Source organism: Sciurus carolinensis, chromosome 14 (assembly GCF_902686445.1).
Source record: "Sciurus carolinensis chromosome 14, mSciCar1.2, whole genome shotgun sequence".
NCBI classification, from domain to species: Eukaryota; Metazoa; Chordata; class Mammalia; order Rodentia; family Sciuridae; genus Sciurus; species Sciurus carolinensis.
In genome coordinates this window covers 66,977,880-67,004,741 of record NC_062226.1, presented here as the reverse complement: position 1 = coordinate 67,004,741, position 26,862 = coordinate 66,977,880, and the positions used below count along the sequence as shown (strand labels likewise).

Below are 26,862 nucleotides of genomic sequence, written 5' to 3'. Positions count from 1 at the left end.
GCCACTGTCTAGCACTTATCATGCCTCGTAAGTCAGTGGACTTAAGATGTAATGAAAAACAATATGAGGTCCAAGTAATATAGGCAGGAGCAATCAGAATGAGCAAGTATTTTTAACGAAGAGAAATTAGGGAAGAATTCATGAAAGATTCTGAAGACTGTGGATGACTAAGGCTTTCTATAGAAATACACAGGGAAATGGAGAAATGGGGCAGTATTCCAGGTTGGAGGAAGAAGCCAACATTCATAGCAAATTCAAAACAGAAATTAAGAGTACGGAATATTCTGGAAAAGTAATATGGGGCCAAGCATGGACAACATAGAATATCACTAAGATTGTGCTTTTATTCTGTAGCTAACATGAATCAGTGTACATTTCTGAGAAATACAAGTACTGAAATGGCATGTCATTTTGAATTCCCAATTTTCAAATGTACTGTCAGTATGAGGTGAGTTAATTATTGTTAAAACTCTTTTTTGTAGTGATGTTCTCACTGAGTTGACTTGAGTTTTTATAGCCCCTGCAGTTTTCCTGCCTGTCGTATAATAGCGCATTACCTCTCCATCCTTGCCACCAGGATGTAGTTCTGCTGCTGCCAAGCTGGCAATGGCATCCATGGCAGGCTGAACATCTCCAGTGGCAGATCCCAGAATGTCGGATACCAACACACACGCAGACTTATCTAGCACCACCTCTTGCGCGTGTCCTTGCAGGTAGTTTAACAAAGCTGGAGAAATGGATTCTAAGAGCTCACGACGACGGATCTCTGTGTCTTTCTTACTGTAGGAATATGTTGAATGAGGTAAGATGTAGCAAAGGAAACAGTGATCCTATTATCACAAAATCCTCAAGCAAGTACCAGAGTCTGTGTCACACTCTAATTGTTGACAATTCTGTTGAGCATATAGATGATGAGTGATTTGAGGCTATGTTCTATTTTTCATCTTCACATCCGCAGAATCTGATTAGTGCCTGGCACAGAACAAGCACTTAACAAATGAAGCTCAGTTTATGCAATACAACAGTAACAAAATATCCAAACAAAAGCCCAATCAAACACCCAAACAACAACAAATTATTCCATAAGATAACACATGCTTAAGACTACTTTACGGACTCTATTCCCTTCGTTTGGTACTCAAAACCACAGTAATAGTAGTTTCGAAAATAAAGCAAACAAAAAATGCACCATGCATCTGAATATCAGCTATGAGGCATTCTTTTGGCATGACACTTTTATTTCCTTGTCAAGATAAGAACTTTAAGAATCTGTCAAAATTACAGGATTGAAAACAAAATTCACCTCTTGAGAAGTTTTTAGAGAGAGAGAGAGAGAGAGAGAGAGAGAGAAAGAGAGAGACTATGGATATGTGATTATAGACTTCTAGAAGCACAGACTACTCAAATTTAATGAACAGTCAAAGCAAAGGAATGAAGTAGTCAAACCATTCTACTAGCTTTTACCTGTGTGCATTACCATCTCCTTTTTGCAGAACTTCAATAATTTCTCGTACTGTATGTGCAGGATCTCTGGGACTCAGTAAGTACAACAGGACCTTCCTTCCATATTTGTCATTTACTATGTTTGGCAAGGAACTGATAATTTCCTATAAAATTATGAATAAAAAAATCAAATTTTATGTACATCTGTAATCTATGGTTGATATTTGAATGGTGATGAAAAATATACATATAACTATTTTCCCATGTATTTAATGGAAAAAGTGGAGTGAGTTCTGAATTGACACATTAAAGTACAAACAGATTTACATTTGGAACAGAGTCAATTCTCTACTGTGACTAGTATCACTGAACAATCCATTTGTATTAACTGATCAAGACCAAGGCCTTACAACATATTTAAAGTAGTTATCTTCAATCATTATGACCAGTATTTCTTATTCCTATTCCTAAGGAACAGTTCTCGCTGGGGTCACTGAGTAGATGGTTAATTTGTAGCTGCACTTAACCACAGCCTCAATGAAAAACATCCTTCTCAGAACTTCCCTGCTGATTATGTGAGGGAGATAGAGAAACTGTTAAACAGAAAAAATGGATAAAATGCTTTTAAAGTTAGGTTGCTTATTCATGGAGAATGAAGGCTATTTAATTATTATAGAGAAAAACAAGAAGAGTGGGAAGGGAACGTAAATCCAGAAAGACTCCAGAGTAGTTACAAATTACCCTGTATGGTCTTTTCAGTCAATATACTCAGGCACAGGAACTTCCTTTTCTATGGTTGCAATCTAAGTGACAAGCAAAACTATCCCACCTCAACAGAGGGCCTATGCAAATTTGCTGATGTTTTCAAAGACAGAAAGTCACTGTTTAAAAATTCTTTTATTCTTGACAGAGAAACACAAAGAAAAGTCATCTGCTTTTCCTCGCCCTTCACATTCTTGTTTCTTGTAACAAACTTTATATTCACGACTATCTCAGCACCACAGATTCTTAGAACTGGCTGAGGCCAAAGGAAGAATTCAGTTCCACTAGCCATGTCTACAGATAAGCACTAGGAAAGGAGAGAGATGACTTGCCAGAGGCCATGCAGACTCAGTAGAAGGGCCCACCAGTCCGAGTACCCTGACTCTAAATCTAGTCTCTTTCAAAGAAATCATACAACCTCTTCTGAAGAGGAGTTACTTATGAGATGACATGTTCAGGTCAACTCTTCTCTAATTTATCTATTTACTATGATAAAGTTAGTAATTTTAATGCAAGGAAGTAAACTAAATTAGGTGAGTTATGAACTATAAGGCCATGATACAACAAAATTCAAGATTCCATGGTTGATGATGAAACTCCAGATTTCCATGTACCATGTTCTTTTTTAAAAGAAACCACAGTGCCTGGTTAACATTACTCCAATCCTCACTTAGCTCTTACCACTTCTGAAGAAGTTTAAAGTCACATAATGATTCCTATATTAAACATACAAGCTTTCAAAATAGATTCAATAAATCTAACCACCTTGAACTAGATATATAATTTCAATCACCCTGGGAAAATGAACTTAAAATTTCCACAATACAAGGGAAGACAGACCAAAAAAAAATCCAAACTTATTACAGAATATGGAGCTCTTATGTAAGTAATAAGCACAAAACTGGACTCATTACATTATGTTTTTTTGATGATGACATTCAGTGCCCCGTACAGGGGGACCTTAAGTATATCTTTCGGTATCTGTTTTAAACTTCAGTCAACTTAGATGTGGACAGATGTCTTATAAAATCTGCTCTCTGATCTGTTACTTCACTGAAAGAAAGAGTTGAGAATGATACACAGTAGGTTGGGTCAATTTCCATAGTCTTAACATCAACCCTTTGCTGTTCTTTAAAAAACAAACCCTTCTAGAATACCTTTAAAAGTTGTTTTTATGAGAGAAATGTCAAAACAAGGCAGAGGGATAAATAGTGAACAACTATAATGGTTACTTTTGGACTAACTCAATACATATGGTTTGGGCAGAAATAGTTTTGAAACTCAAGAAACTCGAACTTTAAGAAATGCATAAAATCCATCAAAAATATATTCAAGGACAAGACCCCCCAATTCACTGATCTTCACTGACTTTTGGTTTGTAATTAAGGAATTTAGATCTAAACTCAAGTTTAGTTAAAAATTTGAAAATATATAATATTTATAATACAATTTTATGAGACTCAAAAACATTTATTTAGGGCTGGGGTTGTGGCTCAGTGGAAGAGCACTTGCCTAGTGTGTGAGGCACTGGGTTTGATCCTCAGCACCACATATTAATAAACAAAATAAAGGTCTACTGACAACTAAAAAATATTTTTTTAAAAAAACATTTACTTAAACAAGTAGTATTTAATTCTCCCCCATCTCACCTTCATTCTAGGTTTTCCCTACCTCTGAAATCATACATCTTTGAAAAAATGTAAAGAAAACAGTATATAAGTGTTGTTATGGTGTGGCGTACTACCCCATTTCTCTTTAACTTGGGTTACAGAGGAGAGATTTCTAGATCATCTCCTGGAGAGTACCAAATACTTTCTTTAATACAGATAAACAAACAGGTAGGAAACAATTGTGGCATAGCTGGTTTTGTGCTTAATTTGTTCTCCAGAGTCTTAAAAGTCAAGTTGGAAGCCTTTGGCAAATCTTTTGACCTCCCTGCACATTAATTCCCTTATCTGTAAAGGAAATGACCCACCTGCCTGACACACAGGCTATTACCATGAGCAAATCAGAAAATCCATAGGGCAAGCTGCTGTAAAAAAATTATTTTCATATTTGAAACACACCACTGAATATACAGCATCCTCAACAATGAAGATTAAATAAAGCTGATAGAGTCAAGTTTTTTCACTCTCACAAAAGAAACACCAACAATGACAGTCTGATTTTCAGTTTGGCTTATCTTATACTTTACAAGAATTAGAGAAAATGAAACAAGGACCAGTTTTTATAACTTCTTTTTCTTACGCTTCAAAAAACAAAACAAAAACAAAGAGCACGGGAAAGAACAAAAGACCTTTCTCCCGTGTTTCATGAAGTTCTAGATTCTTGTGTTCCAAAACTATTTCTGCCCAAACACCTTTGGCCAGTTCTGATCTCCTAACGTTAAGCCCTTGCCAGACTTCTTGGCACTCTTGTTTTGCCTATTCTCTCTCAAAGAGCAAGGGTAAAAGTCAAAATCAAAGATGTACACAGGAAGGTTAGAGCATACACGCATTTTCTGTTAGGGACAGAAATACAAAAAGCAACATAATCTAACTATTGTGAACTGAGCTGCTATAAACATTGATGTGGCTGTGTTACTGTAGTTTGCTGATTTTAGGTCCTTTGGGTATAAACCGAGGAGTGGGATAACTGAGTCAAAAGGTGGGTCCATTCCAAGTTTTCTTAGGATTCTCCATACTGCTTTCCAGAGTGGCTGCACCAATTTGCAACTCCACCAGCAATGTAAAAGTGTGCCTTTTCCCCCACATCCACGCCAACATCTATTATTGTTTGTGTTCTTGATAAAAGCCATTCTAACTGGAGTAAGATGAAATCTTAAAGTTGTTTTAATTTGCATTACTCTAATTACTAGAGTGGATAAAGAAACTCTGGTATATATCTACACAATGGAATACTATTTAGCCATAAATAATAATATTATGGCATTTGCAAATAAATGAATGGAACTGGAGAATATCATGCTAAGTGAAATAAGCCCCAAGCCCAAAAAACCAAAGGCTGAATGTTTTCCCTGATAAGTGGAGAATGGTATATAATGGGGGTGGGGAGGCAGGGAATGAGAGAATAATGGGGGAATTTTAGAATATGTAGAAGGAAATGAGAGGGAGGGGGGTATGAAAAATGGTGAAATGAGAAAGACATCATTACCCTATGTACATGTATGATTACATGAATGGTATGAATCTACATTGTGTACAACCATAGAAATGAAATGATGTTCTCCATGTGTGTACAACGAATCAAAATGCAGTCTGTAAAAAATTAAAAGCTAAAAAAAAAAAGCAACATAAATTACTGAGAACCAAGCCTGTGGTGTAAGCACTTCTATGAGAGTTTCTGTGTGAAGGAAAACAGAAATGCAAATTACATGACCCATAAGAAGCTAAAATCTAGCAGAAGCAGCAAAAGAATTAATGGAATTAAAAAGAAATATAAGAGACTTAAATAATGAATACTAACTGAAGGGTTGAGGGAAGGTTGTATCACCAGGCAGCCTAAGTGTTTTGTTATAAAAAATACGTTCTTTTTTTTTTAAATGGCAGATCCAATTTAATGGGTATAGGGTTTGTCAGTTCTGAAAAATAAAAGTCCTGGAGACTGGTTGTACAATCATGTGAGTACAGCACATATTATTGACTGTATACTTAAAAATGACTTAGATGACACATAGTGTTATGTGTATTTTATCTAAATATAAAATAAACAAAAACAAAAATGGGAAGGTCTAGCACCTTAGCGCTCACATTCCCAGAGGCCTAGGTGATTTGTGGCCATCATTTTGGACAGGGCAGGTGATTTCTCCATTGCTCATATGCCTACCTCCTTGTCTCATATCTGGCCTGCCTTATTCATTTACCTGTTTAGTCAATGGACGTTTTTCTGTTTGTGAGCCCTGTGTCAGATCACAATTAACTGCTAAGTGAATGGGTAGGAAAAACAAAGACAATAGCAGTTGATAGGATGGGCAGACCAGATCTGGCAGGGAGATCAAAGAGTGATACCTGATTGGTCTTAACAGACAACAAGGAATGACTATCAGCTTATGATTTTGATATGACATTTCAGTAAATCCAGATACTGTGACCAGAATGCTTAGCAACACTAAGTTTTCTTGGCCATTTAAAAAAAACCCTGTATAATACAATAGGTTTTGTAGTGGTTGGGTGTAAAATACTGAAACATAGGACTTTACATGTAGTATATTTGTACAGAATTACTCAGCAATTCTGGTAAGTAAATACCTTCACAAACTTTTAACACATGCTCAAGAAAATATACATGATTGATTGTTAATGGAATTATCTGCATTAGCAAAAATTAAAAAGAATTTTAAAATAGTGCTAAAAACTATATTAGAAAGAAAAAAACTGAACATCTATCACCAGGAAAAAAAAATTACAGTGTATCCATAATAGAATACTACTTGGCATTGAAAAATAAATGACCAAGGACAAAGGTGGGCAAATTCAGGTCCACACTCAAATTCAGACTGCAGCCTATTTCTGTATATCCTGCAAACTAAGAATAGATTTTGCATCTCAAAGGATTGTTAAAGAGCAAAACCAAATCAAACAGGAATGTGAGATAGACACCATGTAAGGTCCATAAAGCCTACAATAATCACTATCTGGTCATTTACAAAAATGGCTTGCTGGTCCCCAATGATGAAACTTACAACATAATAAGTTACAGAATATATACAAAATATCACATGCACAGAATCTGTGAACATACAATATTATATATACCCTTCATATAGCGACTGGATAAGAAAATGTACAAGAGTAATAAATGTCAAATTCACATAGCAGGTAAGGGCTGGGTGTGGAATACTGTATTAGGGATGGGTAATCAAAAGGCTTAAACTTTGAAGGGTATCTGTCAGGCTTTGCTCCTTTATCCAGTTGTTGGGTGGCTAAGTTTTCCCTGTATGATCCTTTATACCTTTACGTATAATTTTAGTTGAGGCATTTAAAAATATGTACCAATATTTATTTGCCATTGAACAGCAACTGGTATTTAGAAATACTGTTGTCAAACCAGATGCATCATATCAATGACTTTAGGGTAAGCAGAACAAACAAAGGAGGTGAGAAACAGTTTGTATTCATTTTGATGATCCATTTTGAAAAATGTAAGCCTCAGTTGACCGGGCTATGATTTCAACCTGACATTTCGGAAGTCTGGGTACTCTGAACAGTGTGCCTAACAACACTTGGCTTTCTTGGTTATTTTTAAAAAGCACTGCTTTCTGCAACAGGTTTCATGATGATTGGTGGAGTGGGGAAATGCAAGAGCAATTAGCATTCCACAGTTTTATCACCAGCTACACAGTTTAATGATACATAGCCTGTTGAGCTTTTGTCAGTTACAGGCAAGAGATCAACAGTCAAGCCAGGCAGGGAAAGCTGCCCTAAGAGAGACAGTCATCAAGAATGTGGGTTAAATAGTTGTGGGAATTAAACTGTTAAACACAAGGAATTCAAAGTGTTGTAAGAGCAACTTTAAGGGAGATAAATCTTTGGGAAAAAAAAGAGACAATTCTGACAAATTCCGAAGGAAGTTTGGTTTCTCTTGAAATCTGTTTGGAACTGTTATGCAAATTTTAGTTGTTGTGAAAATATTAAACAAAAGCAAACTTTCAATAGCCCAGCCTGATTCCATTTTTGTGAAACAACTTTATTCATTAGCCAATTCTATGGCCTCACATTTCTGTCACAGGAATGAAAAACAATCATTATTGATTGGAGTCAAAAGGGTAATAAAGTCACAAGGAACTTGTCAAAACACTCAGTCTGTGACATAAAAGTCTTGCCAATTTGTTTCTTCCCACAATCCTATCCTAAAGAAAGTCATCACAATCTTAAAACAGTGAAGAACAAAGTTGGAAAATGACAGCAAGGGCATGAGAAATTCACACACACTGGGACCTAGAGCTGGCATCTAAGAAACTGAAATTTTATCCTTTCCACTAGTTGATACACTTTTTCTATCGCACCCAGTTCTACGGGTGCAGATGGGCTACTCAGAGAGGCCACAGCACCACCACCTGACAACAGGTAAACTCTCTATGTAACCCATGCGCCTTTTTCTCTGAGTACCATTTGCCCTAAGATTTCTCCAAGATTCCCATTCATGTGTACCAAACACAAAGGTCTGTATAATTTTCAGATGAATAACCCATGTTTTTCATTTTCTGGTCTCTCATATGGTCTTTAAAAAAAAAGAAAAAAAAGAAAAAAAAAAACCCATGTTGCCCTAATCCAAAACAAAAAGTTTCAAGAATTACTCAGTTTTTTAAATGTTTTAAACAGTATTAATATCAAGTGACAAGGTTATGATTTATATAGGAGCAGAGCAAATTTCCAAAGTAAGACTTAGTTAAGACAACTAAAATATAACAGGAAATAACTGGTACGAGTACAGGTAAGAAGTCTTTATATGGAATGTGTAAAATCAAAGTTACACACCAACAACTGGTATATCAATGCATCTTAAATCCAAGACCATCAGAATTACTTACTGAGATGATTATCTGCTTCACAAGCTTAGTATCATCAATACAATCAAATGCAGCCAGTAAAACCAAATGGGAGTATTGGCCCTGTAAGAATTGAAAGGCAATAAAAGTTAAAACAAAAATGCAAAGATTTTCCCTCTTCCTCTATCCATGGAGTCACTACATAAAGGTTACTAACATGGTCAACTTGTCCAACACAATTTAAACAAGACAAATAAAAGCCATTCAAATGCACTTCCTTTCTTATCAGGACCTAGTTAATTATATTCTAAAGAGAAGATTGATTAAAAGGAAAAAGGAAAAAAAAAAGAAAGAAACAGAAAAGCATATCCTTCATTATCAAAGAGCCCCAGACTAACCAGGATATAATACCTGTCTAAATAGGTATTCTGTTAATGAAAAGTTATTTCAAAATTAAACTTAAGAAAATACCAAGTGATAAGATTAATATTGTGTGTATGTGTTTGGGGGGTAATGAGAGAATATTAAAAACACACAAAAATATATAAGCTTACATATAATTACACATATACATAATATCATAATACATGTCAGAAAATTCTAGAAGACAAAATACTGTAATGTAATAGTCATCTCTGGGATAAAGGATTATAATCTTTTTATCATGTATTCTCCAATTGTACTTAGACTATATTATAAATTTTCTTAAAATAATCCTACATAATTAGAATGTAAGTAAACTAGAAAACAAACTGTAAAGGTACACTTACTTAATGATAAGAGAATAAGATAAAACTATGCTTTAAAAAAGTATGGAAACAAGACCTCATGTAAATTCACAATTGTGGCTTTCACAATAGTCACTTCTTAATTATTTTTCCAATGCTGATAGTCTTCCAAATGTTTAAAGAACTCCTACTGTATGTACAGAAACAAAACAAAAAACTGTTTTAAAAGCTTGTGGCATATTCTTGTTAGTATCATCGAATATGATATCAATGTTGTGTGTGTCTGTTTTAATTAGGGAGAATTGATTTTTGATAAAAGCCAGCATGCATTCATAGCAAGGTCTGAGGAACATGACATTATTTTAATTAAAAACAATGAGGAATTTGCTAATTATACAGGTGTAAAACAAACTGGAGAAAAACACCAAAGGTCTAATATATTTACTATTTAGAGATCAACAATCAACTAAAAAAATAATGAAGTCCTTTTAGAAAATGGCTTTAAATGTATGAAATAATACCTTAATGGAATAATTAAGATCAATAATTTAAAAAATGAAACACCACTGTCCACTATCCTAGACAATGGTTAAAAACCTCTGAAAACAGACTACCATCACAAGTTGGAGTAAAGCAGGCACATTTTATGTTGGTGAGAATGCAAAGTGAGTGGTTTAACTTCTTTGGAAAACAAAGGTAACAACTACAGATATATATGTATTGAAATAAAATGGTCCCTAAGATAAATTAAGTGAGGGAGACAAGACAGAAAACAGGACATAGTATAAAATCACAAGTTTGAGCTTTTTGGAAGTCACATACACAGAAACTTGACCAAGAGTACACTATTTCTGGGTAAATACAAAAGGAGGCTGTAGAGAACTGAATTTAAAAGGCAGATATAATATCTTTTGAAGGCAGAATTATACTGATCAATGATGATGATTTGTTAAAATTATCCGATATGTACAATTATTCCATATTAACAGTGTAAGTAAGCAACAGGCAATTCAATAATCATATTTGGAGGTTCTAACACATTTTGCTCAGCAGTTGAGAAAACTAGAAAATAATACAGCAATCAGTAAAAAACTGTATTCTGAACACCACTATCAACCACCTTGATCTAACAGTTATAGAATACCACAAACACCTTCATATTAAGTTCTTCTTAAGATATGATTAAACAAGTCTCAATATACTTAAAGAATTGAAATAACAGAATACCAAGAAATCATCAATATTTGGAAATTAAAAAATATTTCTAAATAATGGATGGCTCAAATCCATGAGTTATGTTATCAGTTGATGTCACCACTTTGGAAGTCACTCTTAGAGATTAAAAAAGACATTGGATTATTAATTTCTATTACCATTCCAATGCCATAGTAGGATTAGGTTCTCAAAAAACTTGATTGTTGAATTACCTAAAATAACCAAACTGTAAAATTAAAACATTCTAATTAACTTTATTACTTAAAAATCTCTTACAACTAATACAGTTTAGAACTTTCTATTAACATTCTATTTTTACTCAATTCTAATTTAAGTATTCAAATTAAAATGTCATACATGAAGATTAAATTACTTAATGACTTAGAAATAAGAGAATATTCTCATATTGCAGAAATAGCTTGAGAGAATACCCTATTTTACTTTGTTATAGAATGCCTTCTGAATGCTTTCAAACTAATCTCCAACCTTATAGAAGACAATAGGTAAGTACACAATCACCAAGCATCAACTTTATGTGTCTGAATTAGCACTTGCTATATTAAGAAGTCAGAAGAGATTATAGTTCCCACTGGATTTTTCATAGAAAAAGTATTTGGTCATGAAATACTTTTGACTTACCACTTAAGTTGAATTTTACTGATGAAGTAAATCATCAAACACATAACTCAAAAATTAAAATTATATTTATTACCACATATATTCTAGTTATAGTGTCACTGTATAGCAATGCAGAAAATATCTGAATACATGCAAACACTAGTTTTGAGGCAATTGCCCCAGAATTTGAGGCAATTATTCCCCCAGAAAAATTTTGTGTCCACTAATTTCATTAGAAGGTTGCTACTACATCTCCAAAGGATTCTAAGAAGCAAAACTGCCATGACCACACTGCAAATTTATTCTAAGAGAAAAAGGAAACAATTTTAATTTGGGGGATGGTAATGAACACTGATACCAAGTTTCTGAACTGCAATCTGACACTATTTACCTTGAGAGGTATGGACATAGATACCTTAATCAAGGCAGTAATTCCCACATTTAATTAACATGATTGGACAAATTCATTAATGATACTAGTAAACATCAAGCCTTCAAAAAATATCTAGTAAAAATGGGGAACTGTCACAATACAATATTAAATTTGAAAAAGAGAGGGTTGGAGGGGCTTAAGGATCTGGGGATGCAGATCAGTTAATAGCCCTTGCCTAGCATGTGCAAGGTCCTAGTTTCAATCCCCTGCACTGCAAAAAAAAAAAAAAAAAAAAAAAAGAGAGACACGTGGTCTGAATTCCAATTTTTATAAATAATTATATAAAATATGCATACAAAGAGACTAAAATAAAACAATTTTCTTGAACATTTTTTGAATTTTCCAAATTTTCTTTAAGACGAATTCATTTTACTATTGAAAATAACTAAAAGAAACATTTACTTTTATTGTACTTACATTAGCCACTTTTTCAACATAAGTCTTCATTGTTTTCACAATCACTTTCCTGTCCTTAAAAAGGAAAAATTGTCTTAATGAACTTTTAGCAATAGATTAAAGCTATTTCCTAAACATTTTTTGTTAAGATTTCATTTGAGTGGTATACTTTTCTTTAGTGAAAATAGTTTTGTAACCAGAATGAAAAATTGCAACATACCTAATTCCTTTTAGAGTAAATCTTAGACTTATGTGTGACAGTCCATTTAGACATGAAGAGGGAACCCTAAACATGAACCCTAAACATGAAGAGGGAACCCTAAAGTTGTAAGCAATGCAAACCCAGTGAACCAGTTTTTACAGTAAGACCTGAGAGATCTCTGATCCAATATCTGAAATATCTTTAAATGCAAAAGTTGAGCACACAAATAGTATTCAATATACATTTGTTGAATAAAACTAAACTTGCAATAAGGAAAGATAGAATACAATTATCTTTTGAAGGCAGAAATATGGTTATTTCCATTAAAATTCTGTAATTAATATGGATCTTTATCTTTTTTCTCAAAGTACCTAAAACTCACATGAGCACGTACTTAACACTCACACATGTGGTTGTTCATTATCTCATCCCCATCACAAATGATCATTAAATGAGGAATAGTCTAACAGACAAAAAAACCTCTTATGTTTACTTGCTTAACAGACTCTTTCTCGCCTTTCAACAAAGCTCAAGGTTTCTACTAAAGCAGAGAAGAAATACTGGGTCTAAAGATGGTAAGTACCTGTGAGGCCCTGAGACATAACTTGAGGATATAATGTTTATGCAAAACTGGGAAAGACTACAGGGGACTGAAAATCTTTGAATAAGCAAGACATGGCCCTGACTGACAATACTTACCTTGGGTGTGCCATGCCACAGACAGTGCATGGCCACTCGGGCACCGTCATGTGTGTGTGCTAAGTATACCACTGCTTCGCGGATGGCTTCAATTAGTTCCTAGGGAACAAATGCTGTCAGGGCATTGGTTTATTTTTTTTCCTTCTTTTTGATGTTTTATCTGACTATGGGAGAGCACTCAGGCACAGAAAATGAAAGGTAGAGAACACAGGTAGCAAACAATTGAATTTTTAATTCTGTAGACAATCAGACAAAAATACAACCTCATTCTAGAAACATTCTTTTCTATCAAAGCAGCAAATATTGCTGGCAAGCAATTTCTATTAAACAACATATCTAACTTTTACCAATGTCTATTTAAAAAATGTTACAGGCTATATGGGTAACATAATATATTCTAAATGATTTTCCAGGAATAAACTGTCTAGAAGGTGGAAGTGATAAGGGAGTTTCTAACAGAACAATAAAAGTATATAAAATGCTTTTCCCTAAGAGACATGTATGTAATAAATAGAACCAAAACTCATTCTAAAAAAGACGTTTCCCTTTTTTAAGTTTATCACTGGATTATCTCCAGAAATCACATTAATTCTTTATCATAAATAACTTAAATTGCATTCCAAAGAAAATTAATCTCTATAGTATAAAATTTAGGATAGGCCTTCACCTATAAAGTATACTTTTGTAGACAAATCATTTAGTTTTTTACAAGGTAGTGTAGCTTAATTTAATATTTAGCATTCATTTTCAGTGTATACAGTTTCTTATTCATATCTTCAAAGTCTAAGCACAGGTTGTAAATGTATTCTGGCAGCTAATACCTGCAGACCCTCATTTTAGTCTATTCCCACTGTAAAACAAAATACAAAGCCTCATGCCAGGAAATGGAAAGGTAGCTGCCTAATTTCATCAATAAGGAACAAGCAATTTCACTCTCAAGTATCTTATAATCCTCTCCCAGGATGAACCTCCAGAACTTAGATTTCAGCCAACATACCTATCCAGTTAGAAAGTTATACATGTATTCCAGTTATGCTTCTAATATCCCCAATGATATTTTTATAAGTCTCTCATTTGAAAATTCCCCCCAGTGCCAGAATAGATTCTTTTTCATTACTTTATATTCTGTTCCAAAATTTTTTTTCTGTTCCTAAAACACAGTCAACACTAAAAAGATAAATGATTTGCAGCACTGAATATATTCAAATGATCATTTTGCCAGTCAGAACATATAGTCTGCCTTAGGAAACACAGAACTGCAAAGATATTGTGTTCTGTAGGAAACAGAAATCCCTCAAAGAGGAGATGCTGCTATGGTTGCTGAACCATGAGCTTAGGCGAGTGAGAAATTATTCTGCATGCTAATTTTGAGGGGGTCAAAATTCTTATGAATATGTAATCTGGCATATTTGTTAAAAGAAGTCAGATTCATTATTTTAGTTATCCCTTGTGACTGAAAACGAGGACAAATGGACAATGAGCTCACTGCATGATGAGGCAAGCAAAGTTCAGGGAACTAAATGATGAATTCTCATTTGTATTCCTTTCACTAACTTGAAGGGCAGTGCAATTTACCTTCACTCTCTGTTCCTTCTCCTTCTATCATATAAGGTCCAGGTTTTCATGGGCCATTTAGTTTTACATTAAGTATCTTCTGCTAACCTTTTAATATCAGCAAGGTTTTTTCTTTTGTACTGGCACAGTTGAATTTAAAAACTACTTGAATGCTAAATATTCCTCCCATATTACTTTATTTTCAAAAAATCTGGCAGATACCCTCTGGATTATAATTAAAATATAAAAATGCGATGGTATTAGTAAAACTAGGGTCAATTCTATCATTTTTCAAGATAAAAAGTGAAACGAATTAGCAGGCTTATTCAACGAAGTTTACCGAATTATCTATTCTAAATAAGAAAGCAACTCTAAAATTTCCAAAAGAGTATGCATATCAAAGCAATGTGTTAAAATTTCTAAATGGCTTTTTCTCTGCACTTTGGTTTAAAAACAAACACCAAGAACTTACTGATCTGAGTTTTGGGGGTGCGTAGGTAAAAAAATCCAAGAATACTTTATGGACCAATGAGTGCTTAATCACAGCTTCCCTGAAAACAGAAAAAAGAAAAAAACAAAAACAAAAAACCTCATCAGATCTAGCAAAACAGCTATACAGAGACAGGGAACCTTGGTACTAAAATAATCTAAGTAAGTAAGATGAGTTTTACTAAATATAAAATTGTATCTTTCAACAGCACTAAGATTAAAAAAAAATTATACAATAAAATTGACTGCCATCCACAGCCAAGACCTAAATACAAATTTCTGTTGTCTTATCAGAAAAGATTATATCATCATTCAAAATATACTCTACCTTCATAAATAAGGATAACTCTATTTTCCTCCCCCAGCACTGAACACATGATTGGAAATCCACATGTAGACCTATTTTTTTTTTAAAGCTCTTTTCTTTCTGAAAGCACCCTTCAAAATACATTAGGTTCATAAAATAATTTTTAGAGAACTGAAACTTGAATGAATCAAACAGTGAAAGAAATAGCAATAACCGTATTTGATCACTGACCCATCGTGTGACATTGGTGAACTCGGGTACAAGTAGAGGTTGACGTTTAGGCATCAAAGTTGTAAATTCACAGGCTTTATCCAAGTCAACAGCAGAAATTATGCTGCTTTTACAGGCAAAGCACTGTTTTGAACTCTTCAGAAGTATCTCATTTAATCTTTAAAAAACTTTATGGCATATATACCATTTCTATCCCAATTTCACTATATGGATACCAGGCACAGAGGTTAAATTGTCTAAGGTTACAATTAGTATTTGTTGGGGAAGGGACAGCAGGAGTCATTCATGCAGTCCAGTCCCAGAAGCTGCATTCCTATGGTACCAATTCCAAGGCCACATGCATGGGTTTCTAAGTCTTACAATCCAATTTAAATAATGTTACATTTGTGCAACCATGCAATATAACATATACAATATAACATTTTTTGGAGAAGAAATGTTTCCTTGTCTCTGGACATGGTGGCACACACCTGTAATCCCAGCAGCTTGGGAGGCTGAGGCAGGAGGAACCCAGTTTAAAGCCAGGCTCAGCAAAAAAACAAGGTTCTATGCAACTTGGTAAGACACTGTCTCTAAATTAAATACAAAAATAGAACTAGGGATGTGGCTCAGTGGTTGAGTGCCCCTGAGTTTAATCCCCAGCACCCATCTCAAAAAAGAAATGTTTTATTGCTTAAACGAAGTTTATAAACCATTATTACATGTTATCCTTTTACAAGATACAGTATCGGAAAAAGGAAAAAAGATGCACTTTTACACTGAAAGAGGCTTCAAACAAAAGTTTTTACACTTGAATTTAGGACAGATTAATGACAAAGAGGAAATGTCCACTTTTTTGGGCAAGGGTTATATAAAACTTTCCTCCTTCAAATATCTTTATAAAATTTATTAAGAAAATACAAAAACATCTTTCTTACTTTTGGGCCATTGGAGTTAGAATCTGTTTCATTTCATCCATAATAAGCTCTAATTTTTCTGGCTGTACCTCTAATACTTTGTCCAGAGTCGGGTGATCTGCTGACTGTAACAAAAGAAAAGTCAAACCCCTCTGAAATTAATCAGTGTCTTCATTTAAAACAAAGGAAAGCAATTATACCTACTTTCAATAAATTTAAAATAAATTTAAAGTGTTCCCTAAGTACATAACTCAATCCTTACTACATAAACACTCATGGAGTAATTCTTGATCTGATTCTCAGATTGTACCATCTGATACCATCCTTGGTATCTATAGGGGATTGGGTCCAGGAATCCCTGTGTTTGTAAAACACTGAGGATGTACAAATCTCATATAAAAAGGCATAATATTTGTTTATAACCCACACATACACACACGTATGTAGTAACATTTTATATATAAACAAATTTATGTGTACATATAAATAATATACAAATATACTTGAGAATTCCTGTGTACTTTAAATCATCTTTAGATTACTTAATAATACCTAATATAATATAAAATGTAAATGCTATGTGAATAGTTGTTACAACGTATTGTTTAGGGAATAATGTCAAGGAAAAACATTTATGCATATAGTATAGATGCAACTCTTAATAAATATTTTTATCCTGTGATTGGTTGACTCCTCGGATGCAGAATCCACAGATTTAAGGAGCCACGTTAACCAATCAATCAAGTCAACCAGTCAATAGGCACTTGCCAAGACCCAAAATGTGCCTAATCACAGAATCAAGTAGTCGGATCACAAATCTTGCTGCCCTGTTTTTTCATTAGCTGCATATTCCTAAAGTGAGGTATTACAAAAGTAAAACAGCAACAAGTTCAACTCAGGAACAGAACTGCCTAATGCAGGGAAACCAGTAATCAATCCATATCCCTCAGACAAACATATAATAATGTCCCATGGTTTATAACAGATCAGACTCTAGCTCTCCTAGTCCCATACTGTCTAGTCTTAGATTCAGTCATTGCACTCTATCCATGGTGGGATGTCGCTATTCCCCTCCTTCTCTCGACAATCTGGAGAAGGGTAACACAAAATCATGAAGAAAGATGGGAGAAGGCAACAACAGCAAGCCCAATTCTCTTCAGCCCCAGCTGGCTAGGGAGTGGTTCCAAAGCTTGTTATCTGTTAAGAGTCTTTGACCTCAGTCTGACTCAGAAATGAAAGTACTGAGGCATTACAAACAGAGCATTAGGATCGGAGCAACAAAAGAAGTTTCATTGGAAGGCAATTTAAAGATAATGCTCTGGAAGAAAAATATGTAAGTATGATCACTTGCTCACTATAGTAAGAGACAAAATCATCTACGAGAAAAGAGATGATCTGTTAAAGAAGCATCGAAGTAAAAATGCCTTCTGGCAACAGGGCACTTGAAGTTAACGACAACACATAGAAAAAATAAACACACAAGAAAGTCTTCTGGAAATGTCACCTTGTAAAGTTGAAATGTGTTCCCATAGAGCTCCTCTGTCAGCATGTTCCTCTGCTCCAAAATGGCTTTGTCATTGTATGCGTACTCCACAATGGCAGATGCTTCCGCATGACGCAGCATCTTCCTCACATGGCCTTTAAAACTTTTGATAATCTCTGCAATCTGTGGCTTACCCCTAAAGATTAGGGAAAAAAAATAAATGATAAAAGGAGAAAGTTGGATGACAATACATAATTTATTTCTCCTGAGGCCAACTAATCAGTATATATATTTGTGAAAGGATCTCCTTAAAAAAGAAAAGAAAAAGTTTATGAACAGGAAAATCAAACTACTGATAATAACAGCCAGGAATACATTTGTCAACCACATTATGTTACACCTTTTTCCTTGGTGGTTATCATATTCTTGCACATTATTACACTCAAAATGATTGGTCAAGACAAAGACGAATTTCACCTAAATTTAGGAAATCCTCCTATCTTGACATTTCCTAACCCACTGATCCTTCCTCAAGAGTTTATTCATTTGCTATTCCAACCCTCTACCCTTTAAATACTGCTAATTAATTACAAGTTAATTATTCCATTTCTCTTCTTAAGGAGTATCAAAACACAAAAATAGTCTCTTAAGAATAGGAACAGTAATACCAAAATTTCACATTAATTTCAATAATTGTTTCTAAAGTGATGATATACCCCCCAAAACTTCAAAGGCATCTGTGGAGGGTCATTAATGTGATCACAGACTTCATAAGCAACACTTGAGCAGATGAAATCCATGAATCAAAAAATAAGAAAAAATGTATTTTATAAGTAACACAACTTACCCATACATGAGAAATTTCTTAACAATATTTCTGGAATACTTGGCTTTACTTAATTCCACCAAATCATCTGAAAAACAAAATACCCTATAATGAGTTGATATACTCATTTCGGTTTTCCAGAAACAAGGGGAAAAGCTAAAAAAAAAAAAAAAAAAATTGCATAGTTCTACAAACACAACTATCTGTCCCAGGCAAAGAACACATAAAAACCAAAAATGGTCCTGTAGAAGACAACTCCACAGAATTATTTTCTAGGAGTCCTAGGTATTCCAAGAAAAAAACAAGTGAATTATTTACAACGATAACACCTTAAATATATAACCAATACCTCGCAATTCTTCAAAGGCCTGTTTTCTCTGTTCTTCATTACCATACCGAATGTAACACTGGATCACACGAGTTGAATCATGTGCAAAAGCAATCTGCAGGAGAAACAGTTGGAGCCTTTAGACTAAGTCTCTCTGAAGAGTTGTATTTCTTTTTTATTATTTGTTTTGTTGCCACCTCTTTGAAAATTCCTTGAAAGAAAAACTTAAACTATCTGGGTGTAAAAATGCTTGTTTTAATTATGTAAAACATCATTTGAGGTTTTACTGCCTATTGTACTTGATAAGTATAATTAATGAAACCGAGGAAAGGATAAATTTAACCATTTTGCAATATGCCTAGCATTATAATTAAAATCTAAACCAAACCAAAATCATCTAAGGATTATATAGTCTATAGTTTTTGTTTTTCTGACAGTTACCTTCCCTAGAAGAGTAATATTTCAGTTTAAAAAGTCTACTATTTAATGATTTTTACATAAGTTGATCTAAGAATGTTTGGCTTTGGCAACCAAAAGAAGATATGTGAGATCAATATAAAAGTGTTGCTAAATAAAAAGATGTAACTACATTGCTACATACAGGCAATCATATCATAAAATTAATCATCCATTTCTCACTTTCTATTATAATCCCCACACCTGTATCCCATTAGATAGTAAGAAAAGTTGTTGTTTTTCAAATCTGATTCTCCAACTCATTCCCTCTCACAGGTACTGGCTACATTAGATGGTTATTAAAGATGCACTGATCAATTTTCTACAATAACATCCATAAAACATCAGTCATGCAAGACTGTTTTTACTATGCTAGGTTAGCAGTCTATTTCAAAAGTGTTCTTTACTTTGTCTTTCAAATTTTTCAACACCAAAAAAATCAAACAGTGAAGATACATCTCCAACAAAGTCAGAGATTTCAAAAATTCTTTAAGGGAGATTTTGGACAACTATAATAAAACTTTATCTTGCTGTAAATATACTGAGTATCTACTATATGACCAATACAAATGCTTTAATAATATTTTTCTTATTACCTAACTACACTGAGACCCATACGTATGAAATGTACAAAAGGAATGATGACATAAGTTAAATGAAACAATGTGTGCACGGGTTAGCACAATTTCTCATAGTAAATAATCAATAAACAGGTTATTGTTACTGTCCAATGGTTCAATAAACAGAGGTGGAATTTGAGTACCAGACAAATTCCCAAGTCCATTACCATGCTGCAATGACTTAAGGGTATCTGACAAAGGATTCCAAGTGTGAAATATTTATAAATTAAGGATAACAGACTACAGAAAAATCTGAGGGGCTCTTCCATTCTAGAGATCTTACAGAATTTATAAGAAATAAACAGCTGAAGTCTAGACATTTCAAAACATTCCCTCATGCTGTAATGTAGCTATCTGTTAGACCTACGCATATGGGTTGGCAAAGTTTCCCCTAAAACTACTGAAATCTATTGCCTTATAAGTGAATAGTGACTGCATATTTATTCTAAGAACCAATGGAAGCTTATTACAAATCAGGATTCAACAGCAACAATATAAAACTACTTAGACCTCAAGTAATAATGGGTTGCAGTTAACACAGGCCCAAGTTACCTTTGGGCTATGTGTATAAAGTTGTCTGTGAAACATAAATGAGTTCTGTGTTTGCACTTGGAGCCCATCACTAAGATATCTTATTATGTATATGCAAATTCCAAAATCTGAAAAAAACTTCAATCCAAAATTATTCTGGTCCAAGCATTTCAAATAAGGTCTATGCAACCTGTATTAAATTCTTATTTAGTTAGTTTCATGAAAGACAGCTGAAATTTTTAGCCAAATAAACTGGAAACAATGACAAGTTCCCCTGTAATGAATAGTTAACTGACCTTCCCTAAGAGTGAGGCAACTCGGATGGCTTAAAATTGAAATAATGAGCATGCACTACTTACAGTTTTAATTTTCCCTTGGATCAACTTCTGCAAGTCACTCATCAGCTTTACTCTTTTTTCTTTGTCACAATCTTTTCTACAAATGAGAAGAGGGAGAAAACACTGCTAAGTGAAGAAGTTATTTTAAACATATAGAATTAAATGCCATACTGATGTATATTCACCAGGTTTAGCATGATTTTTTATTCAAAGGCAGCAAACCTCTGACATTAAAATTACCATTCTGGAGCCATCAGACAAAAGTAATTTTCTCAGAGGCAGAAACTCATCTCACAAGGTATAATTTTATGCATCAATCTAAATCTTAACAACCAGAACTTTAGAAGTGAAGAAAACAATAAAATAAGTCTCAGATACCAAATACTTAAGTATCTCAAAACCTAGCCAATAAGAAATTGTCCTTCATTTCTCAGAAATTCAAGGAAGGATGTCAAATTCATCTTGACTCTCATATATTTTCATAAACGTATCTGACACTGTCCTAAAGATTCCACACATTTCTGCAATGGGCAGACACCCAAACACTGATGCCTCCTACTGGAATGTTACGAGTACTCCCAAATAAGCCGACTGCTATGTCATTTACTTTAGGACATCTCTCTAGTTACAAGGCATACTGTTACTTCTCTATAGTCTCAAAGGAACTAATAAGGATGCTATTAGGTACATTACCTTCTTAGAATCTCCCAAATCTGCTTTGCTCGAACAACAATGTCATAGTTGGTTTTGTCACTGAGCTGCCTGCTCTGCTTTAGTTCTTTCTTCTTCTTTTTGAAGTCATCCCATTTGGGTTTCTTAGCTGCGGATTCTAGATGTTACAGAAATTATTTTCAATTACATTTAACATTCTGAGTGCCATAAACAAATACGAATTAGATATCAAGGGCAATCACTAATCAGGGTAATACTCATTGGGGAAGCTAGAAAGGGGAAAGTATTTTCTAATTTATTTGTGCATTTTTGGAGCAGTTTCTACATTTTAGATGTGTTTAAAACCAATCATTTAATAGCTTTTTATTGATTCTCGCTAGGGTACCTGGTAAAACAAAAAGGAAAAGGATTATAAAAACAATTGGAAAACTTTAGCATCTTTTTTGACTGTAAAATAAAATTCTACTTTAGAAAATTAAGGTCATTGGACTTTAAGTATAATGAGAACAAATTAATTCAGTGAAATAAAATTAGTTCAATGAAAACAAATTAGTCCAAAATGCAACAGAAAAAAACTGAAAAAATTCACTGTTCAAGGGCTGGGGATGTAGCCTAGTGGTAGAGTGCTTGCCTATTATGTGTGAGGCTATGGGTTCAATCCCCAGCACTACGTACAACCAACCTCTCTTCAGAGTGCAATTGTTTATTAAGTCAATGTAATTCTTACAAAACTACTGCAAAGTGGGTGCTATTATTATCCCCATCCGCTTCCACATTGGGGAAACAGAGTCCACAAAGTTAATTAAGTTACTTGTCCAAGGACATACAACCATAGTGGTAGAGACAGCATTCAATTCAGAGACAAATCTTCAACTGCCTTTTAATTATGATGATGTATAATCAAAATTTCTTTTTCTACAAACAGAATGATGTTATAAAAGTCAAGTATCTTTCTACTATGATTTTTCTTTTGTCTTCAAAATCTGAGTATCTTATCAACTGAACCAAAAATTCAATGAGGCTTGTTATGGTTTGGATGTGACATGTCCCCCAAAAGCCCACATGTGAGACTATGCAGGAAGATTCAGAAGAGATGACTGAGTTCTAAGAGTCTTAAGCCAATCAGTGGATTAATCCCTGAAGTGGTAGGGTATGGCTAGAAGAGATTGGAAATGGGGTGTGGATTTGGGATATATAGTTTGTATCTGGATAGTTTGTATCTGGAGAGTGGAGTCTGTTTGTCTCTCTCTCTCTCTCTCTCTCTCTCTCCTTCCTGATGATGCAAGATGCTTCCCTTTGCCATGCTCTTCTGCCATGATGTTCTCCCTCACCTCAAGCCCCAAGGAATGCAGTCAGCCTTCTATGGACTAAGACCTCTGAAACCATGAGCCCTCAAATAAACCTCTTCTCTTCTACAATTGTGCTGGTCAGATCCTTTTTGTCACAGCACCAAAAAAGCTGACTAAAACAAGGCTAAACAAAGAAAATCTTAACAAAAAGGGTATCATTTATATGAAAATCTGCAGGCAAGACTTTGGAAATTAGTTATTATAAATATCTTTCTCTGATCAAAAAACATACATTACAAAAATTACAAAAATCTGGAAAATGCCAAAAAAAAAAATCCTCAGGAATGCTAAAATCTAGGTATAACAACACATTGTTTCCTTTTTGCCCTTTTCCCATGTATGGTTTACACAAATCTTTTAAAATTCATAATCTTACCATCTTAACATTATACTCACACTTTTCAATGAAACTATTCATCAAAAACCAAATTTTTAATGGCTACATACAATTTACTACAATGTTTTAATTATTTACTATTTGTTTATTCCTTGTCTGGTAATAGAGGAATAGAGGCAATGGAGGGTATATTTACCATTAACAGTAAGGTATCATATACTACACAGTAGTGGATAATTACTGACCCAGAGTTAATGTAATTTCACAAATATTTGGTTACCCTTGACATGCCACGTTGGGTTTCAGCAGATATACAAATTCTGGAGATATCTAGTACCACATTTGATTACTCATATAAAAATAGGAGAAAATAAAATCAAGAGTTTCATTTTAAAACATTAAGACATCTCTCATGATTTAAAGGAAAACAGCACGATAGTATAGCAGGATCTTAATCACAAAATGAATGCATATATATTCCAAATGCAGGTATCAAGAACTTTAGTAAGGAAAAGAAGATTTCAGACATACTCACCAGGCTAGGAAAGAGAAGGAAAAGGAAAAAGAAGATGGAAGAGGAACTATGGGGAGCGGAGGAAATGCAAAGAAAGGTAAAGATAAAAGAAAAGGACTGGAGTGAGAAAGGATCCTGCAGGCCTAATGAGAAACAATGAAATTTCCTTCCACTTCTTCCTTCTCAGCTCCCTGTCTTAAGATTGCTGTCTCTCTAATGAGCGGTCCTTGGGTAGAATAACAGCAAAGTCCAAAGATAGAGAATTGACCTGAAATGGCAGTGGTCTCGGCTCACACAGAGTGAGCAGTGTTAGAATATATTTTGTGTTAGAGAGAAAAAGACTCAAAGGCACCAGAGAAATTCTCATGAAGTGGGGAAGAAGGTACATGTATATCAGTACATGTAACCAGCACAGGACAATACACAATATGGGCATGTAACACAACAAAGAGCAAAGCTCTGGGTTAGAAATGATCCCTTGAAAATAGTAAGGAAAAGATTAGCAGTTTGTTTCAATGAAAAATAGCTTCAACACTTCTAACCAATGAACACCTTGTCCTAAACCAATTAAAATCACATCATGTGTGCACTACATTCTCTCTGAAGTTGCTGCTAGATTTCGGCCATCAAATGGGCTGACTGTATTAGACTGAGCTAAGCTCTGTAAGGGCAGAGTCTATAAAATCCCTTGTTCACCAAGACCTCCTCAGTCAAGGTTGACACTTAGCTGGGACACACTGGTTCTTTAAGATCAACTTTTATGATTAGTTGGGGGTCTTTATCTTTACTGATGATGGTGATTATTTTGCCCCACCTCCTAGCACAAAGATAGAGAACTCAAGTATTTGTTGAATGAATCAATGAATTAATAAATTAATTCTAGCCTACAAAAAGGAATGCTTTATTTAAAGTTCCACTTAAGGAGCAAGAATATGAGGTCTCTAGTACTTGTCCAGAGTCCCTGTGCACAATAGTCCAGATGCTACCTCTGGTAGGGAAAGGCTCTGCAAAGACTATACTAGGTGCTGGGTGTGGTGGCACATGCCTGCAATCCCAGAGACTTGGGAGGCTGAGACAGGAGGATCACAAATTTGGGCAAGCCTCAACAATTTAGAAGGCCCTCAGCTACTTAGTGAGAACCTGTATCAAAATAAAATACAAAGGACTGGTGATATAGCTCAGTTGTAAAGCATCCCTGTGTTAAATCCCCAGCACCAAAAAAAAAAAAAAAAAAAAAAAAAAAAAAAAAAAAAGAGTTCTAGATGAACTGGTGCTTACCATCATTTTTACTGTCTGGCTGGAATTTTCTCTTTTTGTTGAATTTACTTGCCTGCTGAAATTTGTTCTTCAGTCCTTTGTCCCCTTGTTGTTTATTCTTGAACTGTTTCACACCCTTTTTCCCAGGTTTTGTAGTACTTTTCTCAAAGTTCTTAGATGTGATTTTAGGTCCACCATTCTTAACTTTTTGGGGGAATCTTTTTGAAGAACTAGAATCTAGTCATAACAATAAATAATTATTCAATTATTCTGGGACAAGATTTCTTTTACCTACTGGATTACATCTGCAATAAAGAATTATATGCTCTCTAGTGGCACAACATTTTTCTGACTCTCAAATATACATTTATATTTATTTACCCTTCTGAATAGGGTCGGATTTAAATAATCAAACCAAAATACAAACGCTTCTTACTCTGATTATAAAATCATTATACAAGTTCATGATAAAAAACCTAGGAAGTAGAGAAATGTATAATTAAAACCATCTGTAATTCGACCACCTAGAGATAACCACTGCTGTTGGTTTGTTATATTTCTGGAGCTTTAAGTATATGGTACAGAGGAGGTATTATTATTCATATACCTTGGTATTCTGCTTTAACGACTCCATATTGCTTTATGGATAATTTTCAATAGTACAATGACATAATAGGTGTCTAAGAATAAAATGAACGGGCTGGAAATTTAGTATATCATAAAAAATTTAAAATGTTAATTTCTCAGAATTTCTAGTTTAAGGAAAATAATCTTAAAACCTATAATAAAATCGTTTGATAAAAACATTTAGTCAACAAAGCTTGCAAATTAAGTACCTATCAAATGAAATGAAAATAGCAACAACTATGCCTTAAGACTATTACAAGGAAAAAAAGAGAAAAACAAAAATTGCTCAGGAAACATTTAGACATTTATAAAGTCCTTAACTTTTCTATTTCCCAATACTGACCCCTGATGGAATAAGAAAGACATCACAATTTATAATCCTGAAGCTTTAAGTATTTGGTTAGTCAACAGTACATATTAACCAGTCCAAATTTACCAATCATTAAATATACAGAGAATGAGTGTGCATAAAATGAGGCAACAGCATCAACAGCTGAGATATGGGGTCTTTCATGAGTAAAGTGCGCCTCAATTATTCTTGCAATATTGTAAATTTCTAAATTTCATGAGAAACATGCTAACTCAAACAATAACGCCCATTTCTTCCTATTTCAACTCTAATCCTAAGGTATGAATGCAGATTGGAATCTGCTACATAACCTTCCATCCCCTCTCAACTGCAATGGTCAAAACAACCATATGAGAAGTATGTTTTGGTGCAGCTATCTTACCACTGGTTTTATGAAATCTGTTTTTTTCTTGTGATGCCTTTGTACTCCTTCCTGTGATTTTTTTTTTCCCTTTGACTTCCATCATAGCAACTCTGGAAGACAAAAACCAGAATGAATCACCAAATTGCTTCTAGTCAAACAAAAGTCATTTTAGTCCTTGCCATATTTAGTCCTTGAGTTCAGATGTAGTATAAAAATCACTAAGGTACAGCATAGGCACCCACACAAGTGTAGCAATTATGTAACCACTGTTCCCAAGACTTTAAAAATGATCAAAAGGCCAGGTATGGTGGTGTATGCCTGTAATCTCAGTGAATCTGGAGGCTGAGGCAG

At 34.2% G+C, this 26,862-nt stretch overlaps 1 protein-coding gene across 1 annotated transcript in view; it reads right to left on the bottom strand.

Annotated features, from left to right (window-relative positions):
- Positions 1-26,614, bottom strand: part of Pum3 (pumilio RNA binding family member 3) — a 34,288-nt gene extending 7,674 nt beyond the window's left edge. The window contains exons 1-14 of the mRNA XM_047525855.1: positions 26,530-26,614; positions 25,193-25,408; positions 21,736-21,871; positions 21,064-21,139; positions 19,119-19,212; positions 18,791-18,857; positions 17,965-18,139; positions 16,482-16,585; positions 15,010-15,088; positions 12,984-13,082; positions 12,104-12,157; positions 8,735-8,815; positions 1,465-1,607; positions 558-780 (exon numbers count right to left, since the gene is read on the bottom strand). Coding sequence (XP_047381811.1) covers positions 558-780; positions 1,465-1,607; positions 8,735-8,815; positions 12,104-12,157; positions 12,984-13,082; positions 15,010-15,088; positions 16,482-16,585; positions 17,965-18,139; positions 18,791-18,857; positions 19,119-19,212; positions 21,064-21,139; positions 21,736-21,871; positions 25,193-25,408; positions 26,530-26,614 — 1,632 coding nt within the window. The remainder of the gene's footprint in view (positions 1-557; positions 781-1,464; positions 1,608-8,734; positions 8,816-12,103; positions 12,158-12,983; positions 13,083-15,009; positions 15,089-16,481; positions 16,586-17,964; positions 18,140-18,790; positions 18,858-19,118; positions 19,213-21,063; positions 21,140-21,735; positions 21,872-25,192; positions 25,409-26,529) is intronic.
- Positions 26,615-26,862: the final 248 nt, after the last annotated feature.